Source organism: Rhamphochromis sp. 'chilingali' (assembly GCF_963969265.1).
Source record: "Rhamphochromis sp. 'chilingali' genome assembly, chromosome: 3".
Taxonomy (NCBI): Eukaryota; Metazoa; Chordata; class Actinopteri; order Cichliformes; family Cichlidae; genus Rhamphochromis; species Rhamphochromis sp. 'chilingali'.
In genome coordinates, this window is record NC_137931.1 from 13,156,536 (window position 1) to 13,180,360 (window position 23,825).

At 41.8% G+C, this 23,825-nt stretch overlaps 1 protein-coding gene across 2 annotated transcripts; it reads left to right on the forward strand.

Moving 5' to 3' along the window:
* The first annotated feature begins 1,597 nt into the window (after positions 1–1,597).
* On the forward strand, positions 1,598–23,240 carry LOC308393775 (cyclin-T2-like). Of its 2 annotated transcripts, XM_080877769.1 has the most exons (11): positions 1,598–1,753; positions 2,662–2,820; positions 11,575–11,759; positions 12,294–12,375; positions 12,464–12,592; positions 16,845–16,905; positions 17,188–17,250; positions 17,344–17,389; positions 19,469–19,632; positions 21,026–21,096; positions 21,200–23,240. In XM_080877769.1, the coding sequence occupies exons 3-11, from the start codon at positions 11,602–11,604 to the stop codon at positions 22,259–22,261; spliced, it is 1,836 nt and encodes a 611-aa protein (XP_080733895.1). In that variant the 5' UTR covers positions 1,598–1,753; positions 2,662–2,820; positions 11,575–11,601; the 3' UTR covers positions 22,262–23,240. The 2 variants fall into 2 exon arrangements, with proteins under 2 accessions (XP_080733895.1, XP_080733896.1); XM_080877770.1 differs by lacking the exons at positions 1,598–1,753; positions 2,662–2,820 and having other exon boundaries at positions 11,462–11,759.
* The last annotated feature ends 585 nt before the right edge of the window (positions 23,241–23,825 follow it).

Consider the following 23,825-nt stretch of genomic DNA (forward strand, 5'->3'; position numbering starts at 1 on the left):
TATGCTCGTTTTAGTTCTTCTGATTTTAGCGAGGATATTTTGGAACTGAAACAGAAACTGAGAGATACTCAGCACTTTATCATTGAACTCAGTGATGTCCTGATAATATTAGTGGCCGCCTAATTAAATCTTGTCCTGACGAACTCAGTCCTATATTTCAGGTTATTTTTAATAAATCCTTGCAAACACAACATGTGCCCTCTCTTTGGAAAGAAGCAGTCGTGGTTCCTATCCCTAAATCTAGTCGTCCAAAAATTCTAAATGACTTCAGGCCTGTTGCCCTCACTTCAGTTGTAATGAAAGTCTTTGAAAAAATCATCAGAAATGTGATTATGAAAGAGACTGAACATCATCTGGATCCAATGCAGTTTGCATATAGGCCCAATAGAGGAGTGGAAGACGCACTTTTGACTTTACTAAATCTGATTCTTAAAAATGTAGAGAGTAAAGGGACTTTTGCAAGTCTTCTTTTCATTGATTTGTCTTCAGCTTTTAATACAATACAGCCCCATATTTTAATTAAAAGACTTTTAGAACAGTTTGACATCAGGAAAAACCTGGTGGGCTGGATTTTTGATTTTTTAACTGACAGGTCAAGAGTGAGAATAAATGGGATTCTGTCTGACCCAGTGTTCTCCTCTACAGGTTCTCCTTAAGGGTGCGTCTTGTCGCCCTTATTATTCATTCTCTATACAAATATGTGTCAGAGCAGACATGAAAACAGGGTCATTATTAAATATGCAGATGACTCTGTTACTGTCAGCTTACTGAAAGAGGGTGAAACTAACCACGGTCCAGTCATTGTTGACTTTGTTCAGTGGTGTGAGGAGTCTTATCTCCAGCTGAACATATCTAAAACAAAAGATATGGTGATTGATTTTAGGAAACAACAAAATGGGGACGTAGTCACTTTAATTAAAGGTCAGAAAATAGAGCAAGTACAATCATATAAATATCTTGGGACCATAACCAATGAAAAACTGAACTTTGATCAAAATTGAAAATCAGTTTGTAAAAAGGGTCACCAGCACCTTTATTGCCTTAGGACACTTGCTCATTTCCACACTGACCAAAAAATTTTAACTTTGTTTTATCGTTCTTTTATTGAGTCTGTTTTATCCTTTTGTTTGGTGGCATGGTTTGGTCAGACCTCTGTCACAGAGAAAAACTCTCTAAATCAGATAGTGAGATGGTCCAGTCGTCTGATAGGTGAGCCACAGTCTTGTTTAGCCTCCCTGTACTCTAAGCAGGTACAGAGGATGGCTTTATCAATCCTTAAAAATGGTTCCCATCGTCTAAGGGGTGAATTTCAGCTTCTTCCCTCAGAACGGAGGTTTCTATTTCCCGAGATGCAGGACAAAGCGTTATAAAAATAGCTTTGTCCCCGTTGCTGTCACTGAATTAAATAAGAACTGTTTTTGATTCGAAATATTAAAATGACTATATATGTGCCACAGTGAGGTTTATATCTTTACTAGGTATGTGTGTTTTAAAAGGATGCCAAATGCTGTCATTTGTTAAGCCGCCCTCGCCGTACCTCGGTGGGTCCATCAGGTCCTCCAGAAGCGTGAGCAGTTTGGTGAGTTTCACCATTTGGTCCAGGAGCTGCGCCTGGATGACGGCCGCTTTCAGCGGTACCACCGTCTTTCCCTCGCCCAGTTTGAGGACCTGCTGTCCCGCATTGGTTCAAGCATCGCCCGCTTAGACACCAACTACAGGCGCTCAATCCCTGTCGCCTATCCATCTGCCTGCGGTTAGTAAAAGTGTTTAATACGGTAGTCCTTTATTGATGCCTGTGCTAATGTATGCTAAACTATCGTTTATACACTGCTAACATGGATGTGCTATGCTAACAGTGAATGCTGTCGGTGTTTACTGATAGCAAACTGTGGTATGGAGACGACTGTTTATAATATTTCTAGTGATACTCAAAAGGTCTCATCAAGACCTGATTTAATTCGATTTATGCTGTTATCAGTGTTTGCATTGATAGCATGGCTGTGGTGTCGTATCAGTGTATGCTCTCGGTGTTTGCTGATATCAAACTGTGGTATGAGGACCACTGTGGGTTAATCTTTGTAGTGATACTCACTCCTTTTTATTTAGACCTGGTTTAATTCTGGTATAGTTGAATATTTGTATATAATCCCTGCAGCTGTCAGACTCTATAACAGGGGTCACCAGCCTTTCTTAAAACTGAGAGTTAGATAAAACTGTGAACAGTTTGGTTCATCTTTAGTTATATGGTTCTATCCAGCATATTCTATCTTGATATGCTGTCTTATCACAGGTTAATTTTTCAAAAATATTAGCAATGATTTATGCAAGGAAAAGGCTACGTACAACTCTTTATTTCTATTAATGTCTTACTTCATTCCTACCTGATTGACATGTTTAGGAATTATGAGTGATTGGCTCACTGTAGTGGTAAAAGTTGCTACCAATCAAATTATGATATGGTAAAGTTAAAACAAAACACAACTGACTGTTTTATATTAAATCTAATATACATTTTGTTATTATCCTTATAATTACAAAATGTTTTATGTAAGATTTATGTTTTGTAATTTAAATCTGACATCACAAAAGTATTTTGGAGGTTGAATAATGTATTTTGTAACTGCAGTACACATAATACTAATTTTGAACAATTTTGTCCAGGTTCCTTGCCACCAGGGACTCCTTCAGGACCATCGCGTTCAGTTACAGAGTCGGTGTGTCCACGGTGAGCCAGATCATCCCCCAGGTAGCGACGGCCATCTGGGACTGTCTAGTGGATGACTTCATGGCTGTGCCTTCACCTGGAGACTCAAAGAGAAAGTATATACAGTGGTCCCTCATTTATTGCAGTAGGGTTTCTCAGAATAACTAGCCCCTCGCCACACACTTTATACACTTTATTCACTTTATTCATTTATTTTTTTTTACACACACACATGAAGATTAGTCACAGTTCTCACAAGTTGATTCTCACAGTGCAAACCTTTGTAGATTTCAAAACGTAAAAGTATCATTATGCTGTTTTTTCTTCGTCTGCCTGCCACTTTTGTGCGCCTTTTTCCCTCCAGGAGTGATGATGTCATCATCACTCCATAAACCAATGAGATTATCACATGACATTTTTGAACGGGGATATTTCTTTTTAACTGTTTTCAATTTAACATAATATTTAAGTGTTTCTTAGTTTTAGACTAGTTGGTTAGTCTATTTCAATGTTTAAAACCATATCCCAGGGTTTTTACTTCACCATTTATGGAGTTTTAACAAGCAAATAAAAGACAGAGCTTAATTCTGTAAAGATTAGATGAAAAATACTCAAAGGATAAATTCAATTGGTTTATTATTTTGTTACATAAGTTGAAAAAAGTAAAGAAAAAATTAAAACAAGTAAATGAAGGGGGGGGGAGAAAACCCCAACAATCCCCTCTGAGCAAGCACTAGGCGACAGTGGGGAGGAAAAACTGCCTTTTAACGGACAGAAGCCTCCAGCAGAACCAGGCTCAGGAGGGGGCAGTCAACTGCTGGGACTGGTTGGGGGGTGAGGGTGAAAAAAAGATTAAGAAGGTAGGGAATATGTGTTAGGAGAGAAAGGGAGAGGGAGGACAGGAGAGGTGAAAATTAAGATGGATCACAGGTGGAGGAGGACGAGGCTAAATCATCTGAATAACCAGCAGAAGCCTCTTTTCTTCGTTTCCAGGTATTTTTCCATGAGCGCTTTTTTCTCCAGGATAAGGGTTCTCAACTGATCGTTTGTTTCTGCATTTTGCTTCTCGAGTTGCTCGCATCTTTGCTCCATTTCTTTTAATCCTGCTTGTTCTTTTCTAGGCTTTTCTTTCGGGTCTTTGTATAGGGAGTGCAGAATTATTAGGCAAGTTGTATTTTTGAGGAATAATTTTATTATTGAACAACAACCATGTTCTCAATGAACCCAAAAAACTCATTAATATCAAAGCTGAATGTTCTTGGAAGTAGTTTTTAGTTTGTTTTTAGTTTTAGCTATTTTAGGGGGATATCTGTGTGTGCAGGTGACTATTACTGTGCATAATTATTAGGCAACTTAACAAAAAACAAATATATACCCATTCCAATTATTTATTTTTACCAGTGAAACCAATATAACATCTCCACATACACAAATATACATTTCTGACATTCAAAAACAAAACAAAAACAAATCAGCGACCAATATAGCCACCTTTCTTTGCAAGGACACTCAAAAGCCTGCCATCCATGGATTCTGTCAGTGTTTTGATCTGTTCACCATCAACATTGCGTGCAGCAGCAACCACAGCCTCCCAGACACTGTTCAGAGAGGTGTACTGTTGTCCCTCCTTGTAAATCTCACATTTGATGATGAACCACAGGTTCTCAATGGAGTTCAGATCAGGTGAACAAGGTGGCCATGTCATTAGTTTTTCTTCTTTTATACCCTTTCTTGCCAGCCACGCTGTGGAGTACTTGGACGCGTGTGATTGAGCATTGTCCTGCATGAAAATCATGTTTTTCTTGAAGGATGCAGACTTCTTCCTGTACCACTGCTTGAAGAAGGTGTCTTCCAGAAACTGGCAGTAGGACTGGGAGTTGAGCTTGACTTCATCCTCAACCCGAAAAGGCCCCACAAGCTCATCTTTGATGATACCAGCCCAAACCAGTACTCCACCTCCACCTTGCTGGCGTCTGAGTCGGACTGGAGCTCTCTGGCCTTTACCAATCCAGCCACGGGCCCATCCATCTGGCCCATCAAGATTCACTCTCATTTCATCAGTCCATAAAACCTTAGAAAAACCAGTCTTGAGATATTTCTTGGCCCAGTCTTGACGTTTCAGCTTGTGTGTCTTGTTCAGTGGTGGTCGTCTTTCAGCCTTTCTTACCTTGGCCATGTCTCTGAGTATTGCACACCTTGTGCTTTTGGGCACTCCAGTGATGTTGCAGCTCTGAAATATGGCCAAACTGGTGGCAAGTGGCATCTTGGCAGCTGCACGCTTGACTTTTCTCAGTTCATGGGCAGTTATTTTGCGCCTTGGTTTTTCCACACGCTTCTTGCGACCCTGTTGACTATTTTGAATGAAACACTTGATTGTTCGATGATCACGCTTCAGAAGCTTTGCAATTTTGAGACTGCTGCATCCCTCTGCAAGATATCTCACTATTTTTGACTTTTCTGAGCCTGTCAAGTCCTTCTTTTGACCCATTTTGCCAAAGGAAAGGACGTTGCCTAATAATTATGCACACCTGATATATGTGTTGATGTCATTAGACCATACCCCTTCTCATTACAGAGATGCACATCACCTAATATGCTTAATTGGTAGTAGGCTTTCGAGCCTATACAGCTTGGAGTAAGACAACATGCATGAAGAGGATGAAGTGGACAAAATACTCATTTGCCTAATAATTCTGCACTCCCTGTATATGATAGGGCAACACCCCCACTTGCTCTTAACACTGTACATTACACATTTACATGATATACATATTTACATGATATTCACATATCAACATTTATGTTCCAAACAAAATATGCGTAAATTTATCTATTTCCACTTTACTTACAGACTTAGTCATGATGTCTGCTACCATGTCTTCTGTTGCACAATATTTAACTTGTACTTCCTTCTCAGTTATAGCAGACCTAATAAAATGATACTTGACGTCGATGTGTTTACATCTTTGACGGTTTATAGGATTTTTGGACAATGCAATTGCACCTTGATTGTCTGCAAGAATGGTAACTGGTGAATATTGCCTTTTAATGTCCATGCCATTAAGTAGCTGTGAGAGGTATAAGCTTTCTTGTACTGTGGCGGCCATCGCCATGTACTCTGCCTCGCACGTTGACAAAGCTACTGTAGCTTGCTTCCTGGTTTTCCAGCAGATCACTGGCCCATTTTTGGATAGTACAAAACAATAACCCGTTGTACTTCTCCTGTCACTCAAATCTGTGGCCCAATCTGCATCGCTGTATGCTATAAGATTTAGGTTTCCTTCTGTCCTTTTATAGCACAGCTCTTTGTTTAGTGTCCCCTTAAGGTAACGTAATACATGTTTTGCTGCTGTTCAATGATGCTCTTTTGGCTCAGATAGGGATTGTGACAGTTTGCTCACTATCCAACTCAAATCTGGTCTTGTACATGTCATTAGGTAAATCAAACTGCCCACTAATTCTCTATATTTTCCTGAATCAGCTGATTCACCATGTGCATCAAAGTCATTTTTGAGTTCACAAGGAGTAGAACGTGGCTTACAGTCAGACATTTTGAACCTTTCCAGGATTTTTGTGACGTACCGTGTCTGGTTTAGTCTTATCTCATGGTTCTCTTGTATACAGTCAATACCCAGAAATGTTTGAGCTCACCAAGATCCTTCATTTTAAATTTCTCATTCAACATTTGTTTCACGTTTCTGATAGCGTCTTCACTGTTGGCAGCTATGATTACATCATCAACCCAGATGATAAGAATCACTGTCTCACTCGCTGTCTGTCTGGAATATACACAATGGTCTACAGGATTTTGTTTGTAACCTTTTTCACATAAATGGTCATGTAACATCTTATTCCAGTTCCTGCCAGATTGTTTCAAACCATATAGTGATTTGTTTAGTTTGCAGACCAGTTTTTCACCTGTGTCTGATTTTACTTCAAAACCTTCTGGTTGCTGCATATACACCTCAAAATCGATTGGGGCGTGCAAATAAGCAGTCTTCACGTCCATTTGATGGAGTTTAAAGTTGTACCGTACTGCTAATTGCATCAGAGTACGCACTGATGTCATATCTGCAGTCGGCGAAAAGGTTTCTTTGTAATCAATGCCTTGAACTTGGCTATAGCCTTTAGCAACATATCTTGCTTTAAATGTTTTAGTCCGATTCGGGTTCTCTTTTATCACATACACCCATCTCCCTCCCACTGCATTTTTACCTTCTGGCAGCGTGGTTAGAGTAAACGTATTATTGTCTTTCAAGGATCTCATTTCATCTTCCATAGCATCTGACCAACACTTAGAGTTCGATGACTGCATAGCTTCTTCAAATGTCTTTGGTATGTTATACATCACCCTGTAACAGTAATCTACAGTCAGCGATGTTTGGTCGTCTTCTGCAGTTTGGACATAGTCTTTCAGGTAATCTGGCCTTCTCCTGTTTCGTTTAGGATATCGTTCAGACTCTGTTCTGTCACTCTGTTTGTCTGAGTTTTGTGTGTCATTTATGACATTGTCCTGAATGTCACTTTCAGGTTCCAGGATCATACTTTCATTTGATCTCTGGTCATTCCCTGTTTTGTCCATTCTAGCGGGGTACTTCAAGATGTCCCCTGGAGTCAAATCATCATCTCCATCGTCATCATCCTGAGTGGTCTGGGTTTGGTGCTCAACTACACCTTTAGTGAGGAACTTAACCAACCTATGTTTAAGAACTCGTCCTGTTTTAGGGTAGTAGACTAGATATGACGGACTGTTTTTATCGTAACCCACAAAAACTCCTTCGTCACATCTCGCATCTAACTTCTTTTTGTTGTGTCCGTAACCGTAGCAAACTGATCCAAAAATCCCCATCCTCGACATGTCTGGCTTCTTTCCTGTCAGCATGTAATAAGGGGTTTGCTTTGTACGTCTGTTGTAACACCTATTACGAATTACTGCGGCAGTCATAACAGCATAAGTCCATAATCTCTTTGGCAGGTTACTTTCGATCAACATACACCGTGCCATTTCAAAAAGTGTTCGCCATTGTCTCTCAGCAGTCCCATTCTGATGAGGTGAATACGGCGCTGATGTCTCATGCTTTATCGTGTTTTTATTTAACAATGTCTGAAACTCTTTAGATGTAAATTCAGTTCCATTGTCTGACCTGATTCTCTTTACTTGCCCATAAGGGGCGACGTCTGCCAAGAATCTTTCAGTTGCTTTTACGGTGTCACTTTTAGCCTTTAAAAAGTACACAAACATTGTGCCTGAGTAATCATCAGTAAATGCTAACGTGTACCTGAACCCGTCTTTAGCTTCTGGTTCTATCGGTCCAGCTAAGTCAGTGTGCACTAGCTCTAATGCTTCTTCTGCTCTTTCGTCAGGCTCTCTATTCCTGGTTTGGATAAATTTCCCTTTTATACACACTTCACAATCTTGGTAATGTTTAGCTTTACCTTTTTATTTTCATACCCTCGGTAATGTTCTCTAGTTTAACCAAGTCTTCATAGTTACAGTGGCCGAGGATTTTGTGCCAAGTTTCTACATCATGACAGCCATTGCATTCGTCGTTGTCAACATAATGATCAGATGTAACACTGTTCAAATAGTATAGGCGTTCATATTCACTTATCTTAAACCTTGTCCCGTTCTTATGGATAAGCTGGTTGCAGCCCTTCTTGAAGGTTACTGAGGCTCCTTTAGCCGTCGCCGCCTGGACCAAGAAGATATCTTGCAGGTAAGAGGGAATGTAAAGGGCTCCCTCCAGTGTCGCCTTCACCTTTCGTCCCTCGCTGTCTTGTAGATAGACCTCCACATCTCCCCTCTTCAGTGCGACCCCACTCGTCCTCGTCCCGTCAGCTAACTCCATGAAGTGTCTTCCAGGTGCGAATGTCTCATCAAAACTTTTGAATCTCTGAATGTCCGTAATAATGTGAGAAGTGGCCCCTGTATCAACCATTAGGCCTCTCTGTTTCAGCCCTTGATTTCCACAGTCTTTAGCTTTGAACGCGAAACTATGATCTTCTGCATCGGTTACGTGTTTAGCAGTAATCTTCTTTCGTCGGCGACAGTCGCTGTCCTTATGCGTTGAGCTTTTGCAGTAACCGCACCACTGCTTCTCTTTTTGTTCTTTCCTTTCGGCCTTTGTGTAACACTCACGTGCTATATGACCCTTTTTTTCACAGTTGTAACATATGATTTCTGCATTGTCTCTCTCTTTCTTCCAGTTATTTGCCTTCATCACATTGTCTTCAGAACATGTGGCCTTTTCGGTGCTCTCGTAGCTTCTTAATTTAGCTTTGAATTCACTAAATGTCATTGCTTTGTCACTGTGGGTTACATGTATGGCAAACGGCTTGAAAGATTCAGGCAACCCTTTTAACACCATTGCAATAAGCAGTCCATCACTTAATGTCTCTTCTGCATTCCTCAGAGCTGTAATGGCAGTCTCAGCCCTTATCATATAGTCTGTGACGCTCTCGCTGGGCGTTTTCTGTAGCGACGTTAGCTCCGGATACAGGCTAATCACACGTTGTTTCCCCTTACCGGCGTAGTGCTCTCTCAGAATTCCCAACGCTTTCCGTCCGTCATCCCTGGCATCTCTCATCACGAGTGAAAGACTTCTATCATCCAATACTTGGATTAGCTCTGCATAAGCTACTTCATTCTTTTCATCCAAGGCTACGTTCACACTGCAGGTCTTAATGCTCAATTCCGATTTTTTTGATCAAATCCGATTTTTTTGTCTGCTCGTTCACACTACAAATAAAATGCGACAGCAAACGCTCTCTAGTGTGAACGCTCAAAGCGGCCCGCATGCGCAAAAGAAGACGTCATACACAACGCGCTCTGTTTAGACCCAGAACAAACTATATTGTTTGACTGATGGCCTTAATATAAAGACTTCGGACTTCATGTTTCCCGATTTTTGCTTTAAGTTATTTTGTTATTTACATAATAATGTAGATAACCTAATAATTATCCTCATTGCTGTTTTAGAGGAGCGGTGCTTCAAAGGATAGTTGCAGATTTCTGTCAGAATCTGCAGGTTATGCAGTACAAATAAAATGTTAACTTTTCTCCAACGTTGTCTTCCCAGCAGTTTCACCGGATGGCCAGGAAGCGTTCGCGATGTCTTCTCTGGCGCTGATAATTGGCGTCTGTCTTGTATCAGTGACGTAAAAGACGGATTTAATGCGGCTTGACCGTTCACACAGCAGTCGCTTTCTGAGACATCGGATCGGATTCAGTATGTGGTACTGATCGGATTCAGTACCACATACGAAAGTGACCCAGATCGGATTTGAAAATATCGGATTTGTGCCGTTCACACTGTCACACCATGATCGGATATGGGTCGCATAGGGTCAAAAAAATCTGATTTGATGCGCTTTCGCCTGCAGTGTGAACGTAGCCCAAGTCCTTGTCTTCTTCCTCCGACTCGCCGGGCTCGTCCAAAATGGCGGCCTTTAGCCCAAGTAGCCGCATGTATCCCAGGAACTTTGTTTCCCACAATTCGTAGTTTCTCTCATCTCCGTCGAAGCACAGACGGTTCCACCGGCTTCCCACATCCCTTCTGGGCCCATAACCTGTTGGATGTTCCATTTTCTAAGGCAGAAATACCGTGGTAACTCGCACATCTCATGGAGGAATAAACCACATACACCTTGTTAGAGTTTTACATCAGAGGCACACGCCTTCCTCTGCGCCAACATTTATTGAACACACACTTCCGTATTTATACCTTTCAGATTAAGAGCACATACATATATGATAGGGCAACACTGAAGTTGGATTATCTGGTATATAATGATGTGCTATGTGATTGCTAGCGACACAGCTATGTTAGCATAACATTAGCATAGTGAAGCTGGAGGATGAACGCCAACTTTTTTCCCACTCATTAAAAGTTAACGTGAGGGATTCTGGTGGTCAGGGACAAATGCAATCGCATAGCAAGATGCTATACACGGGCCAAACTTCAGTCAGGAGAACAACTGGTTATTACTCATCCACAATACGAGGTTAGTTATTAATATACTGCAACAACATGGGAATAGAACAGTTGCGAGAGAATTCAACATTAATGAATCAATGTTACGGAAATGGAGGAAGCGTAGTTTTTGGCTTTCCCCATATTTCAAAAGTGCTTCATCTCTTTGCTATGACTGTCGCATGCCATAATTTGCAGATGATAATGGTTTTAGCTGCTGCGATGCTTTCACCAAAACAGGCGCAGCTTGATGACATCATCAACATGTGCTAACTACTTTAATGCACAGTGATCATTTTTTGGATGTGTAAACATCCATAACAGTAAAATTGTTAATAAACAAACAAACAAACAAAACTAACCCGCATGCCTGCTTTCATAAGTCTTTTGTACTTTATGTTTGATTTTAATAAAAATCGGCACAAAGGTAAAGCAGTCAAAGGGCACTTGCATCATTATATACACTTATACATATAATACATATAATAGCAGCAATGCCCAAAGTACAGTTGTGACCTGTAGTGGGTAATATTTAATAATATAAATATTTTCGTTTTTATTTTTTAAATCGAGTCCGTACTCCCGTTCTCGCTAGTCTTAATTTAAATGGTTACTGCGAAACTACACAGACAAGCTGTTAGTGTTTCTGGGCTAAATAAAGCAACCTACTGGAGTAATTACATAATTCAGCTTTAGTTTTTGGGTTTGTTTGTTTGTTTTTTATTTGTAAACAAAATCGGGTTGGAACACCAGTAACGCATTGTCTACACGGCGTGCGATTTGCACCACCGACCGTCGGGGCGCTATTCACAGAATATATTACCGGTTTCGTGTCGGTTTACGCGTCTTCTCTCTTCCTTCCGGTGCCCCGCTTGCCCCACTCCCTCCCGGTGCTAGACCGTCGGGCTTGGCAGTGGGAGCGTAATGGCGGTCCACCGGGGACCCTCTACGAAATGGCTCTTCACCCGGGAGCAGCTCGAAAATACGCCGTCTCGACGCTGTGGAATAGAAGCAGACAAAGAGCTCGCTTACCGACAGCAGGCTGCCAACTTAATCCAAGAAATTGGCCAGAGACTCAACGTGTATCCTTTCTGAAACGCTGAGTCTTGCCGGACGGCAGGCGGGCTGTCTGTAGTTAGCATTAGCATAGAGTGCGGCTCGAAATGAAATGCTTGTTATATTTTATCCTGTGATTGTGTAAACAGGTGTCCAATGGTTCGGTGTTGTATACATAGGCCTCTCTGATAAGATGAGCCATTTTAACTCCTCTCACAGGACGTTTGTGACCCGCCGGAGGTGATGAGGCCCGCTAGCTAGCTTAGCTATTGTTTGGCTCGTCAGTCTGTTGTTTCTATTGTTAGCTTTTGTCTACTAAAAGCAGAGATACTGATATTAGTCGTATGTGTGTTGTAAACATTTTGCCACTCTATACACGATTCCAGCCCACATTGGAAATGTGGGCTTTGTGTAATTATGAGTGTGTTGACAGGGTTTTAACCCGCGGCCTCACGTTTTGCGATCTCCAAGGCCTTAACTCAGTACTAAGCTTTCTAATCTAATGGCGTTGTTTATTTGCCTGTGAACCATCCATGTGATTTCCTTAACCGTTCACTCAGCTCTCAATTAATTATCAACACTGCTATAGTTTATATGCACAGGTTTTATATGATCCACTCCTTCACCAAATTCAATAGAAATGTAAGTATCGCTGCGTTGTTCGCTGATATCACGATCACCTTTGCCGCAGACTAGCAAAACTGTGTTTTTCCTTTCCTCCCTTGTATAGATAATTTCCCAGACTACGTTGTTCCTGGCAGCTAAAGTTGAGGAGCAGCCCAGGAAGCTGGAGCACGTCATTAAAATAGCCCATGCCTGGATTAACCCACAAGATCCTCCCCTGGACACTAAAAGCAACGTGAGTAAACTGTGACTGCTCTGGAGCTTATGTTTTTCCATACTTTGTAAGTTAATGTTTCACAGACCTTACAGTGTGGTTTTTAGAGGTTACATATGGATTGTACTGATGCTGCGACTAGTAGAAACGTGAAGCCGAGGTTTTTGGTCTATTTGTTTTTCTTTTCGATATGTGTCCTGCTGATCTATTTTATTTCAGATCTCTTATTTAGCTCTGGAAAACTTTAACACATGTTGATCACTAGTTCTGAGGTTTTACGATCCCTCGGTTTATGCCAGTATATAATCTTCTAAACCAACTTTGTGCCATGAGCTGAAAGGAAACAGTCTTAAAGGTTGAGCACCTTTTTCCATGGTCTGATTATCCTATCATTACCTTGTGAGATTGGAAATAACAATACCACTACTAGGAGTGAGCCTGGGTCATTTGGGGGTTATGTGACCGTTAAGGTAGTGCTAGCTATCCTTTATAATGCATACTACGTGGCCCCAAGCACAAAAAACGGTGCTGTTCCTAGAGAAAGGAGAGGCGGAGACATACCTGGAAGTTATCTCACTCCCAGTGTGAAGTGAATGTTTGCTGGAAAGCCTTGCTCACATATGGTTGGTGACTAATTCCAAAGCGTAGGATGACATCAGCTAAATAGACAAAATGGCTCTTAACATTTGTCTTTTGGACCTTTCACCCTTTTTAAATGTATAAAAAAAACTTGCCCGTCCTTCTTCTCTTCATCGGGTTCTAACCATGTTTATACTAGAGCAGGGGTGGGCGAACTTTTTGATTCGTGGGCCACATTGAGTTCTAACATTTGACAAAGGGGCCGGAACAGGAGCAGATAGATGGCATGCTTTGAAAACATCACCTCATTGGGGGGGAAAATACACATCTTGGGATATGGAGAAAACATGTGCTTTAATTTCCAATGAAAATGAAGAAGAACATTACAATAAAATCTCTGACTTCGAAATGAGTCTTTAAACACTGAAAATCAAATAAATGAACATTTTATTTTAAAGCACTGAAAGTTCTGTTATCCTTCAGGATATCACATCACTCTCCTCCTGACTCTTTTTTTTTTTTTTTTTCAAAAACGGTAGGAGATGCAGATGTACTTGTCCTGTTCCTTTTATTCAATTTGTTTCCCCGGTGCCAAAAGTCAACAACGACCAGTGCAAGAACGAAACAGTTGCAGCAAGTCAGTCTGTGAAGCGTTATATTTGATCTGCGCACACTGTTCATTTTAACAACGTGCGTATCACGGAGACACACATTTTAATGGGAGCAGTGTTGTTGGTCTCCTTTTTTAGGCAGCGCATCAAAGTCTGGAGTTAGTTTTGTTGTGGCGATTCTCAGGATGGATCTGAGGTGTAGGTCTGTTAACTTGGATCTGTGGCTGGCTTTGTTGATGTTCATGACGCTGAATGTCTGTTCACACACGAAGGTAGAGCCGAACAAAGCCAACATCATCTGCGCTTTTCGTCTTAGATTTGGAAACGCGGCATCATTGAGTGAAGCATAGAAGTCATTTAGTTTCAGAGAGCTGAACTTCTCTTTTAAGGCAGGGTTGGACTGAAGGTCGATGAGTTCGAGCTGAAGCTCCTCTGGAGCTGTTTCAGGGTCTTGTGACAGAGGAAAGGCCAGTGATTGTCAATTTTATCGAAATCCAAAAACCGACGGCAGAATTCTCCGTGCAGTGCATCCAGTGACTCACTGTATTTCTTTACTTTTGCTCCGGCCTCTTTCAGCGTGCCTAGTGTAGGAAAATGAGTGAATGACGTGTTCAAAATCTGCCTGGAGAATAAAGCCAGCTTGGATTTGAAGGCTTTCACGTTTGTGTGCATGTCATGCACAAAGTGCTCCTTCCCCTGCAGTTTCACGTTGAGCTCATTCAAGTGTGAAAATACGTCCGTAGCAAACCCAAAGTCACACATCCAGCTCTTGTTGCTCAGCTCAGGAAATTCCTCAGTCTTCCCCTGCCGCTCCAAAAACACGCCAATCTCCTCTTTGAGCTCCCACACTCGTTGAAACACTTTGCCCAAACTCAACCAGCGGACACGGGAGTGATAAAGCAGGTCCTGGTGATCCGCATCAGTTTCCTCCAAGAATGCAATGAACTGACGGTGCTGAAGTCCCCGTGCGCGTATGAAGTTGACAAGTTTCACCTCAGGATTCACAACATGATTCAGCTGTAACACCGATTTACATAGAGATTCCTGGTGGAGGATGCAGTGGAGAAAAATGACATCCTGGTCAGGGTTTTCATCTTTCACTTTATTCTGGATTCTCCTCAGCAGGCCAACGTTTTTTCCCGTTAAATTCAGAGATCCATCTGTGGTGACGTTAACAAGCTTACTCCGGGGAAGCTTCATCACATCAGAATTGCAGGGGAAATAAAACATTAACAAGGTTAATTTATTAATTTTTTTTCAAGTTTGGCGGGCCGGATCAAAACGTTTGATGGGCCGTAGTTTGCCCATGCCTGTACTAGAGTCTTTCATTGGTTTGGCACAACTGTTCCCCACAACCACATTTATATAAAAGAGGGCAGATGCATAACCATTATTTTTCTTTGCATGTGAAGGCCCACTCCTGTGTGTCAGAAGTGCCAGATGTCGACATGGCTGAGTAGATCGGGATAATAATAATTTAATGTGAAAATGAGCTGGAAAGGCCTTGATTAACAAAGTGATTACTTTGAGCTCTGCTGTCTGGTGAAAAGCAGGCGACACTCATGAGATGTGTACTGGAGTCTGTGTGGATCGCACCATTTGTTAGGTTTGACCTCTGACTGGAGGCAGCGATGGCAGGCAGCAAACTGCAGCTTTTTGTCTGTAAAGTAATCGCAGCTGCAGTTTGATGTCTAGAATAAACGTATCTGTTGTCACAGCTGACTCTGAAGTCAGAGACTGATGTGAGTTAATTACTGAATTTGCTTAATTTAATCAAATGCTTTTCACAGAAGTAGCCTCTGTTACAGTTCGCTGAGTGTCATCATAGATAATGTTGAGTATCAGAGACTGTTAAACGTGAGTTGCATGCTGAATTTTCTTAATTTAATCAAAAGTCTTTCAGTCTTAGTTTGTTGTACAAGAAAGGACAAAGATAATTTGGTTACATCCAAATTTTTTCATGTTTTGCAGCATGGCTGTTTCTTTTGTTTTTCCTCTGTCATAAGCCATATTGGCTTTTTTGAGGTTTTAAACTTCCATTTACTTAAAAGAAAATGTAATTGTTAATGATGATTGGGTGGGCTTAATTCAGTCTTGACTGTTAGCACAAGGTGACCGCCACAAGTATACAGAAAAAATTCCACCCATCCAAAACGGAGACGGACACACATCAACCTTTTCAGTTTTTGTATAAACGTGTCTGTGTATGTCAGCGTGTGTGTCCACCAAATTAAACCAATTATATCCAGTAGAGTTCACAAAGAAATGATACTTGGTTATAATTTATACTAAAATTCCTACTGAATTACGAAACTTCTTTACAACAGCATCGATACCAACAGTGCTGTCTTTTGCCTCAGCCTTCGACACACAACTTCACACAGCTCCTCCTCTCACTAACAGCTGAAGTAGTTAACCTTCATAACACTGAAGAAGAGTTCAGGAGGAATTTCAGAGGTCAGGAAAGTTTCCATTTCAACAGCATTAAAGTATTAAACAGTTTTCATAAATGTTAACCTGGAAGGCGCACACGTTAGCATTAGCCATTTACCTTTTAGCAGTTATCTGATAGCCACATTAGCCATCTGTTAGCATTAAAGTAACAGCTGGTAGACTGCAGGTCGTGCTGGAGTACTGAGCCGTGGCAGAGTAGATTACAAACACTGACGGGTCGCTGGCTTTATGAACTAGCAGGCGATCCGTAGCTGAACTGAGTAGAGTTCAGCGTGTGGAGAACTAATCCGAGCAAATAATGAGTGAAATCCAGAGCAGAGCAGGAATCAGATGGGTTTCAGGTCTGATGAGCAGAACTGGGGATGTAAACAGCTGCAGCAGAAATGAATTCTGCGCCATTGCTCCTGTTGTTGCAGCATGGTGTCGACACCTTTCCATGGCATTGAAAATGGTATCGAGTTTGAAATTCGAGTTTTGTGACATCCCTAATGTATAATGCTAACAGGCTTGCTCCATTAACATTCCTGTCCACTGATTGTATTTTTGTTTTGTGTGTGCGCTTATAAAAATGGATTTGTTTGTGGTTGTCGAGGGTCGTTTTTAATTCTTCACGGCTTGATCTGTTTCAGGCATTCCAGCAGCAGGCACAAGAGCTTGTAGCACTGGAAACAATCGTGCTACAAACTCTGGGTGAGTACAGGCTGCGCTGCACAGACTGCACACACTTTCTGCTGTCCTTGGTTTTCCTGGTTTCTACAATAGACCAGTGTAACACCAAGAGGGGGGTTACACACAGAAGAAAATGACTAAAGTACCACACATGCATGCTGACACTTTTTCACATATTCTGATGCAGCGTTTTTCCTCCCGTTCTGTTGAGCAAATGTAAAAAAAAAACCCAAAACATTATCTCACTGATGTTCTGCTTCTGTATTTGCACCTCTGCCTGACAATCTTCCTTCCTGGTTGCAGGTTTTGAAATAACAGTTGATCATCCGCACACAGATGTTGTGCGATGTTCCCAGCTAGTGCGAGGTATTACCTTTTTCCTCACCTGTTACTTTTCAAGAACTACTGCTGTGTGTTATCAGCTTTGCTCTAAAACCAGTTTTTTCTCTTGTTTTACAGCAAGCAAGGATTTGGCACAGACTTCCTATTATATGGCTACCAACAGGTTGTTATCCTGTTCCCATTATTGCACTGTAATGGCACACTATAGCTTCCTGCACTGCAGGGTACCCCTTCCTGTGTCCAACGCCCTGTTTGCACTTGGATCCTGGGAACCCCCAATGGGGAAGTACCGACCAGGCTGCTGTGTGCGGTGTATTGTACAAGGGCTCTGTGTTGGCACATAGGGGTTGAATGCACAATGTGGAGTGTAGTGTTGCTGTTTACCTCTCGAAGTTGTTTGGTACCGAGTGCACATGTCTTTAAAAAAAAAAGTCTCAAACGGTAGCCTGAATATAGATTGCCACTAAAGATTCTTAAACTTTTAGAGTTTCTTGGTAAGTACGGTTACTGTTCTTTTTAAATGTTTCTTTTTGATCTTTTTTTAAATCCAGAGGAGCTAACAATGAAACGCCAAACTATACTGCAAACTGAATGCTTTTGTTCTAGAGGACTCCAGAGGGTCACTACGGAGTACTGTGAGGAATATTAGCTAGCTCAACAAAACCTAAATCCCTTCTTCCTTCAGACTCTGTTCGTGCTCACATAACAAGGGGCACTTCATGCGTTACGTGAATCTTTTTCCACACAAAATATTTGTGAGTCTTGTCTTCTCCATTCAGTCTTAATCAGATGAAGGGTTCGCTTTAAACTGGATTTACCTAAGCATTAAAACTGTCCCATACTCTAATTTTGGAGACATGGATGTTGTTTTGGTTTGTACATATCAAAGTGAAAATCATGTTGATTGGGGGAGAAAGTATATTACAAAGGGCATTTAAGCTGATTTCAAACTAAACCTCTGAACGTAAGTCTCCTGGTTTTATGTTACCATGGTGATTTAGCCTGGTAAAAAGACAGCCACTGTTGTGACATAGGAAGCTCGACATAGCAAACGTTTAGTTATTCAAGATTTTTTGTTTTACAGATGAATAATAGACACATCTTTTACTTACTTTCTCCTAAAGTTTTAGACTAAGGCTAATAGAGTTGAAACATATAATAAAGTGCAAATATATATTGTCTGTGGGCTTCAAATGCAACAATAGGCCTCTATTTTTTTAAGCACACACTCTGTATATAAAAGATGGACATTGCTACTGTGACATAACCCATTTCTTTGCAACCCCATATTTAAACGCTTCTGTTAGTTGGGCCTGTGTGTTCTGCTTGGAAGAATATAGACGTCATTGTTCATTTAGCTTCCAGTGATTCAAAGACATTTGATGAATGACTTGTTAAGCTTGTTGGTACTTAGTACTGTTGGTGTGTAGCTAGCTGTGTACACACAGGGGTACATAAACTAGCTTTGACACATTCTTCCAACAAAAACAACGACTTGTAGCTCAGTGTGGACTACTTATTGGCCTGAACTTTTAAGGGAGCGACAGCTGAGGTCACCACGAAAGAGGTGTGAAACATCATCAGGGGAAACGGCATGAAAAGCGCAGACAGTGGGCTTTGCGCTTCTCTGCAGCCGGCTGAAGGACACGTAAGAGCACAAGCAAGAGTGGCCCACAGACTGGTTGTGACATTAAACTGCTGTGACATGATGACTTCAAAGCTGCCCACAGGCTTTGTGGGGCAGTTTGCAGTGTAGTTTGGGTGTTAGGGTGTGGGAGAAATTAACTGTAGAAAACTGAAAGCGTAATCACTTGTCTTGGCTATCAACATCAGTGTTTCTCAGTCTCAGCGTGGCTACATTTGAATCGTCACTAATTTTATACTGTATATAAGCGCTGTGTAAAAATATCAAAACTGAAACTCTTTATTTTTCTTAAGAGATTAAGAAACGCTGTTGTTTTGTAATTTCCATCATTTTTACATTAACACAAAACAAATAATAAAAATCAGTACGTCTATATTTATGTAATCATTTGAGACATTTAGGAACACAATCTAACAGATATAGGTTTTAGACAGGGAGTCCTGTGAGGTAAGGATATGTGTATGTGATACGAAGATAACTGAATCTGACAGTCACCACTGTTTGTCTGTTAAACAGTAAAATATATAGTAGATCATGCAAGTTGGTGCGCAGATCCGTCAGCTGACAGTCGTCTTTTGCGTTTCTTGTCTCCTGCAGTTTGCACCTCACCACCTTCTGCCTACAGTACAGGCCCACAGTCGTCGCATGTGTCTGCATCCACCTGGCCTGCAAGTGGTCCAAATGGGAGATCCCTGTGTCTACAGATGGCAAACACTGGTGGGAGTATGTGGACCGCACAGTAACGTTACAGCTGCTTAACGGTAAGAGCATATTTTGAGTTGTAGAAATTCACATCCCAGCAAAGTAAAGTCACACAGTTCGTACAAGGAAAGTGTCTTCTCAGCATTTCATAAAGCACAAAAAAGTTACAAACTCTTCTTTCTGATCAAGCATCTTTAAATGTGTTTAAAAAAGCAACATAAACTTCAAACACACTGTGTTCACCTTCCAACAGTGTGGTCTCTCTTCATCCACAGCTGCTGTGTTTTAGACAGATGGTGAATAAGCTGGGTCTCACTTTTAGCCCAGGCTCTCCCAGAGCTTCCAGCAGTAGTATATTACGGCATTGCCAACACTAAATTGGGTGTGACACAAGTGTTTGCTTTGTGTGGGCCACAAAGTTTTAGCACCAGCACATTTCCATGTCTTGTGTATCAGAGGAACTGAGGAATCTGTTTCTGTGCAGACTGTAGATCAGATCACGATAAACACTTTTCTCTTTTTATTGTCAGACTGCTGCACGAGTACGTAACAGTGACCTCACCCACAAAGACTTAACACAAATCGGGCTTTGCTTTTCAGTAATTTATTTGTCCTGATTTTACAGCACAGAGGTCATCTGATAAAAATCCCCAAACACACATTAAAATGTTGGCTGTGCTGCGATTTCTGCTTTGTTAACATATAAAATCGCCCCTCAACCAAAGGTCCATTCTGAGCCAGGAAAACCCTGCATATGTACTACTTTCTAGTATGAGGTTTGACTTTATTTCACAGGGAACACTGAGGCTTTATGGAGCTGCAGCTCTATCTGGTGGCAGATGGCTGCATAACATTTAGGACACAACACCAGCACTGGGTATCAATTAAAATGTTTAATTATTAACATTTAGATTAAATGACAAGTACATCTGGTACCCAGGATTGAGAATAGTGACTGTTTTTGTCTAGTAGTCGCACACACCTGTAATTCACCTTTAATCTGAAAATGTGTTGCCCTAGTTCTTCATAGTCTGAAGGCTCCGACTTTAAATTTTAGCAACGTTACCTGTTTCCTTCCTTATCCCTCGTCTAGAACAGAGTTGACACTGGACCATCGTCTTACTCGTACTTTAAACGTTTCTTCTAAACAGCGAGCTCTGATCTGAATGGCCACGTTACTGCTGTCCTTAGAATAGTTCATCTGCTTATTCGGTGCATCTAGTGTCGTATGTTCAAACTGCAGTTATACAGTCTTTCACTGCAAATGGTGACACTGGTCGTCTTCCTTCTCTGGGTCCTGGAGTCCATCTGCAAGAGCTCTGTAGAGCCAGCTGATGGTTTTGTTTTGATAATTATAGCGAGTCCCGCTCAGTGGATTTGTCCACCTTGTGTGTTACAATTGAGCCCTTGTTAGAGAGCTGGTAGAGCTGAGGCTGCCTTGTTTGTTTTCAGAGCTCACCCATGAGTTTCTTCAAATCCTGGAGAAGACACCCAGCAAGCTGAAGAGGATACGAAACTGGAGGGTAGGTGAAAAACATCAGACAGCCCAGAACATAGGGCACAGCTGGTACTGTGGAGATTTGTATTGTTCGTATGTCATGCTGAGTTTGCCTTTTCTGTCTGCAGGCGATTCAAGCTGCTAAGAAGCCAAAGACAGATGGTTCAACTGGGGACACTGCCTTCCAGGGAACATCCTTAGAAAGCCTTCCTGGTGTCACCAACTCCTTTTTCCCCTCAGCATCAGACTCTACAGATATGCCCAACCTAAATACCATCACAACCCCGTTCGCCTCATACCAGCCACTAAACGACCAATCAAAGGCTTGCGGGTACGACCAGTTCTCCCAGCCCGCCCACTCAGACTTCACCCTGGTGAAGCCCAAACACAAAGCTGCAGGCGGGACTAGCAGCGAGCTCGCTGTGAACACCGCCGCTTTTTCGCGGCCACAGAAAGTCTTGACTCTGGAAAAGTACAGAGAGAAACACGCGGCCGAGCTGGCCTTGCAGAACGGCGTTAAGGAGGAGCCAAGCACAGATGTCTACACTCCTCCGCCGTTGTCCTCTCACCACCACAAGAAACGTTCTCAGCCGCAGCAGGCCAGCCAGCCGGGTGACAGGAAAGAAAAGCCCAGCTCTAAAAAACCTCGCCTCGCAGCCTCATACGCAGAAAACGGCTCGGCCACTAGCGAGGAGCTCAAAATGCGGATCAAAGTTTCATCGGAGCGCCACGGCAGCTCGGAGCAGGGTGGGGCTCTGCCAGGCAAAGACAAACACAGAGAGCACAGCAGCCACCGCCACTCGAAACACAGCCACTCGCACTCGTACTCCCTCAGTGCAAACAACAGAGGGGCAATAGACAACTCTTCCTTATCTGCCCGTACTCCCGGCAACCACTGCATCGAGGGCAGCTCCTCTGGCTCGTCTCGTAAGAGACCCCACCCTGATGCCGGCAGCCACAATCACCACCATCACCACCACCACCACCACCACCACTCGTCTAAGAGCAGCAGGACCTCCAAAGGAAGCCTGAGCTCGTCTCACTACTCAGACAGCAACCAGAGGATGATGGAGCACCACGGCCATGACGGAACCAACGGCATGCTGACATCTAACGGGCAGCACACTGACTACAAAGACACTTTTGACATGCTGGACTCTTTACTAAGTGCCCAAGGGATGAACTTGTAACCCAGAGAGTCCCCAGTGTTGTCTACAATAAGGTATTACCATGTTTATTAAAATTTTAAAAATGATTTTATTTGTCTTAAGTTATCTGAATTCTGCATCACCCTCAGTCGTGTCTACACACTGATCATTGATGATTCTTGTCAAACTGTCAAATGTCATAGAGCTGTGTACTACTAGCGTGCAGCGCACACTCAAAAATTGGATGTTTTTGAAATGCGGCTGAAAAAAGAGGTTTTTAAATGTTCTCTTAACTTGAGCTGACATCTATTTTTAACACGGATGTTTTTAGTCACAAAAGGGAAGACGCAACGCAACCATTGTGACAGTTTACAGTTCATGTTTTTTTGTTTGTTTGTTTTTTCTTCCGTTTTTGTATGTTAAGACATTTTGTTTCACTAAAAATCTCAGGTCTTGAATTTTTGATAAAAGAACGAATCTTCCTCTGTTTGGGTTTATTACCTGTATCTGTGGAGATGTATCACCTCGTCGGTTTGCTGACGAAAACAAAAGCAAAACTTTGGCGTCTCTCTTAGGAAACACGGTCTGCATATATTTAAAAGAGCGCATCAACAGTTCCGAACAAATAAAAATGTGAGGGGAACTCCATTTGCCTATCGGGCCGTGCCTGAAGTTTTGTGCAGATTCACTATAGAGCTAAAATGAAGTTTACTTTACATCTGCTGTGAAAGTGCATTTAAGATATAGCGGCTGAAAGCGCAAAAAAAAAAAAAGGCCGTGTGATTGTACCTTGTCAATTACTATTCAGTATGATAAATGTTATTAACTACAAGAAAATACAGATCTCTAAAATAAGATTGTGTATATAGGACTGTAGTTCAGAATTAAACTGTTATTGGTTTATTGCATCAGTCCAGACCTCCTTCCATTCAATGTATCATGAGATCTAAAGCAGACTCTGTATTGATGAACATATCCTTGATTTGTGTATTGGGAGCCCAAATAAAGGTGTAAAAGATAACATGCTGAATTATGGAAGTGTTTGACATTTTGTTTGTTACAATGTTGTTACGATGGGACTAAATTTTGTTACTGTGGGACAGTGAGTTATGACCACTCCAAAATGGCATAGCTGCGACAAACCAGTGGCCCAAACTGGAGTACCAGTTCTGAGCAAAAGTTTAAGTATGACCAACTTGAAAATTTTAAGCATGCCAAAGAATACGAGTACACCCTTTTGAGCTATCTGTGTGATGTACTGCACTCCCCAGCCTACATTTATATAGCAGACGCCTCCAAAGAGCCGTGCTCTGCGGGGGAGGCAAGCGGCTACAAGTCTAAGTACGGAAAACTGCTATGTTAGAGTTTGCCACAATGCCTTTTCATCAAAACTGATTTGTAGCATGAAAACAGCATACTCTTGCACTCTGAAACACTGGAATAAGCTACGCACATGTTGGAACACAGACTGCAGAGTGCGCTCTGCATGAAAGAGATTCAGCCTCTGATACAAATCGAAATGTAGATCCTACAAGCGGCCTGCACCCACCAACCTCACATCAGTGCAGGAACACTAAACCAAAGCTGCATCCTAACAGTCCAAAAA

Coding starts and splice junctions, on each gene's coding strand:
- LOC308393775 (XM_080877769.1), top strand. CDS start 11,602: ATGGCGGTCCACCGGGGACCCTCTACGAAATGGCTCTTCACCCGGGAG. Junction 12,376..12,463: donor TCACCAAATTCAATAGAAAT/GTAAGTATCGCT, acceptor TCCCTTGTATAG/ATAATTTCCCAGACTACGTT. Junction 21,097..21,199: donor AGAGGATACGAAACTGGAGG/GTAGGTGAAAAA, acceptor TTCTGTCTGCAG/GCGATTCAAGCTGCTAAGAA.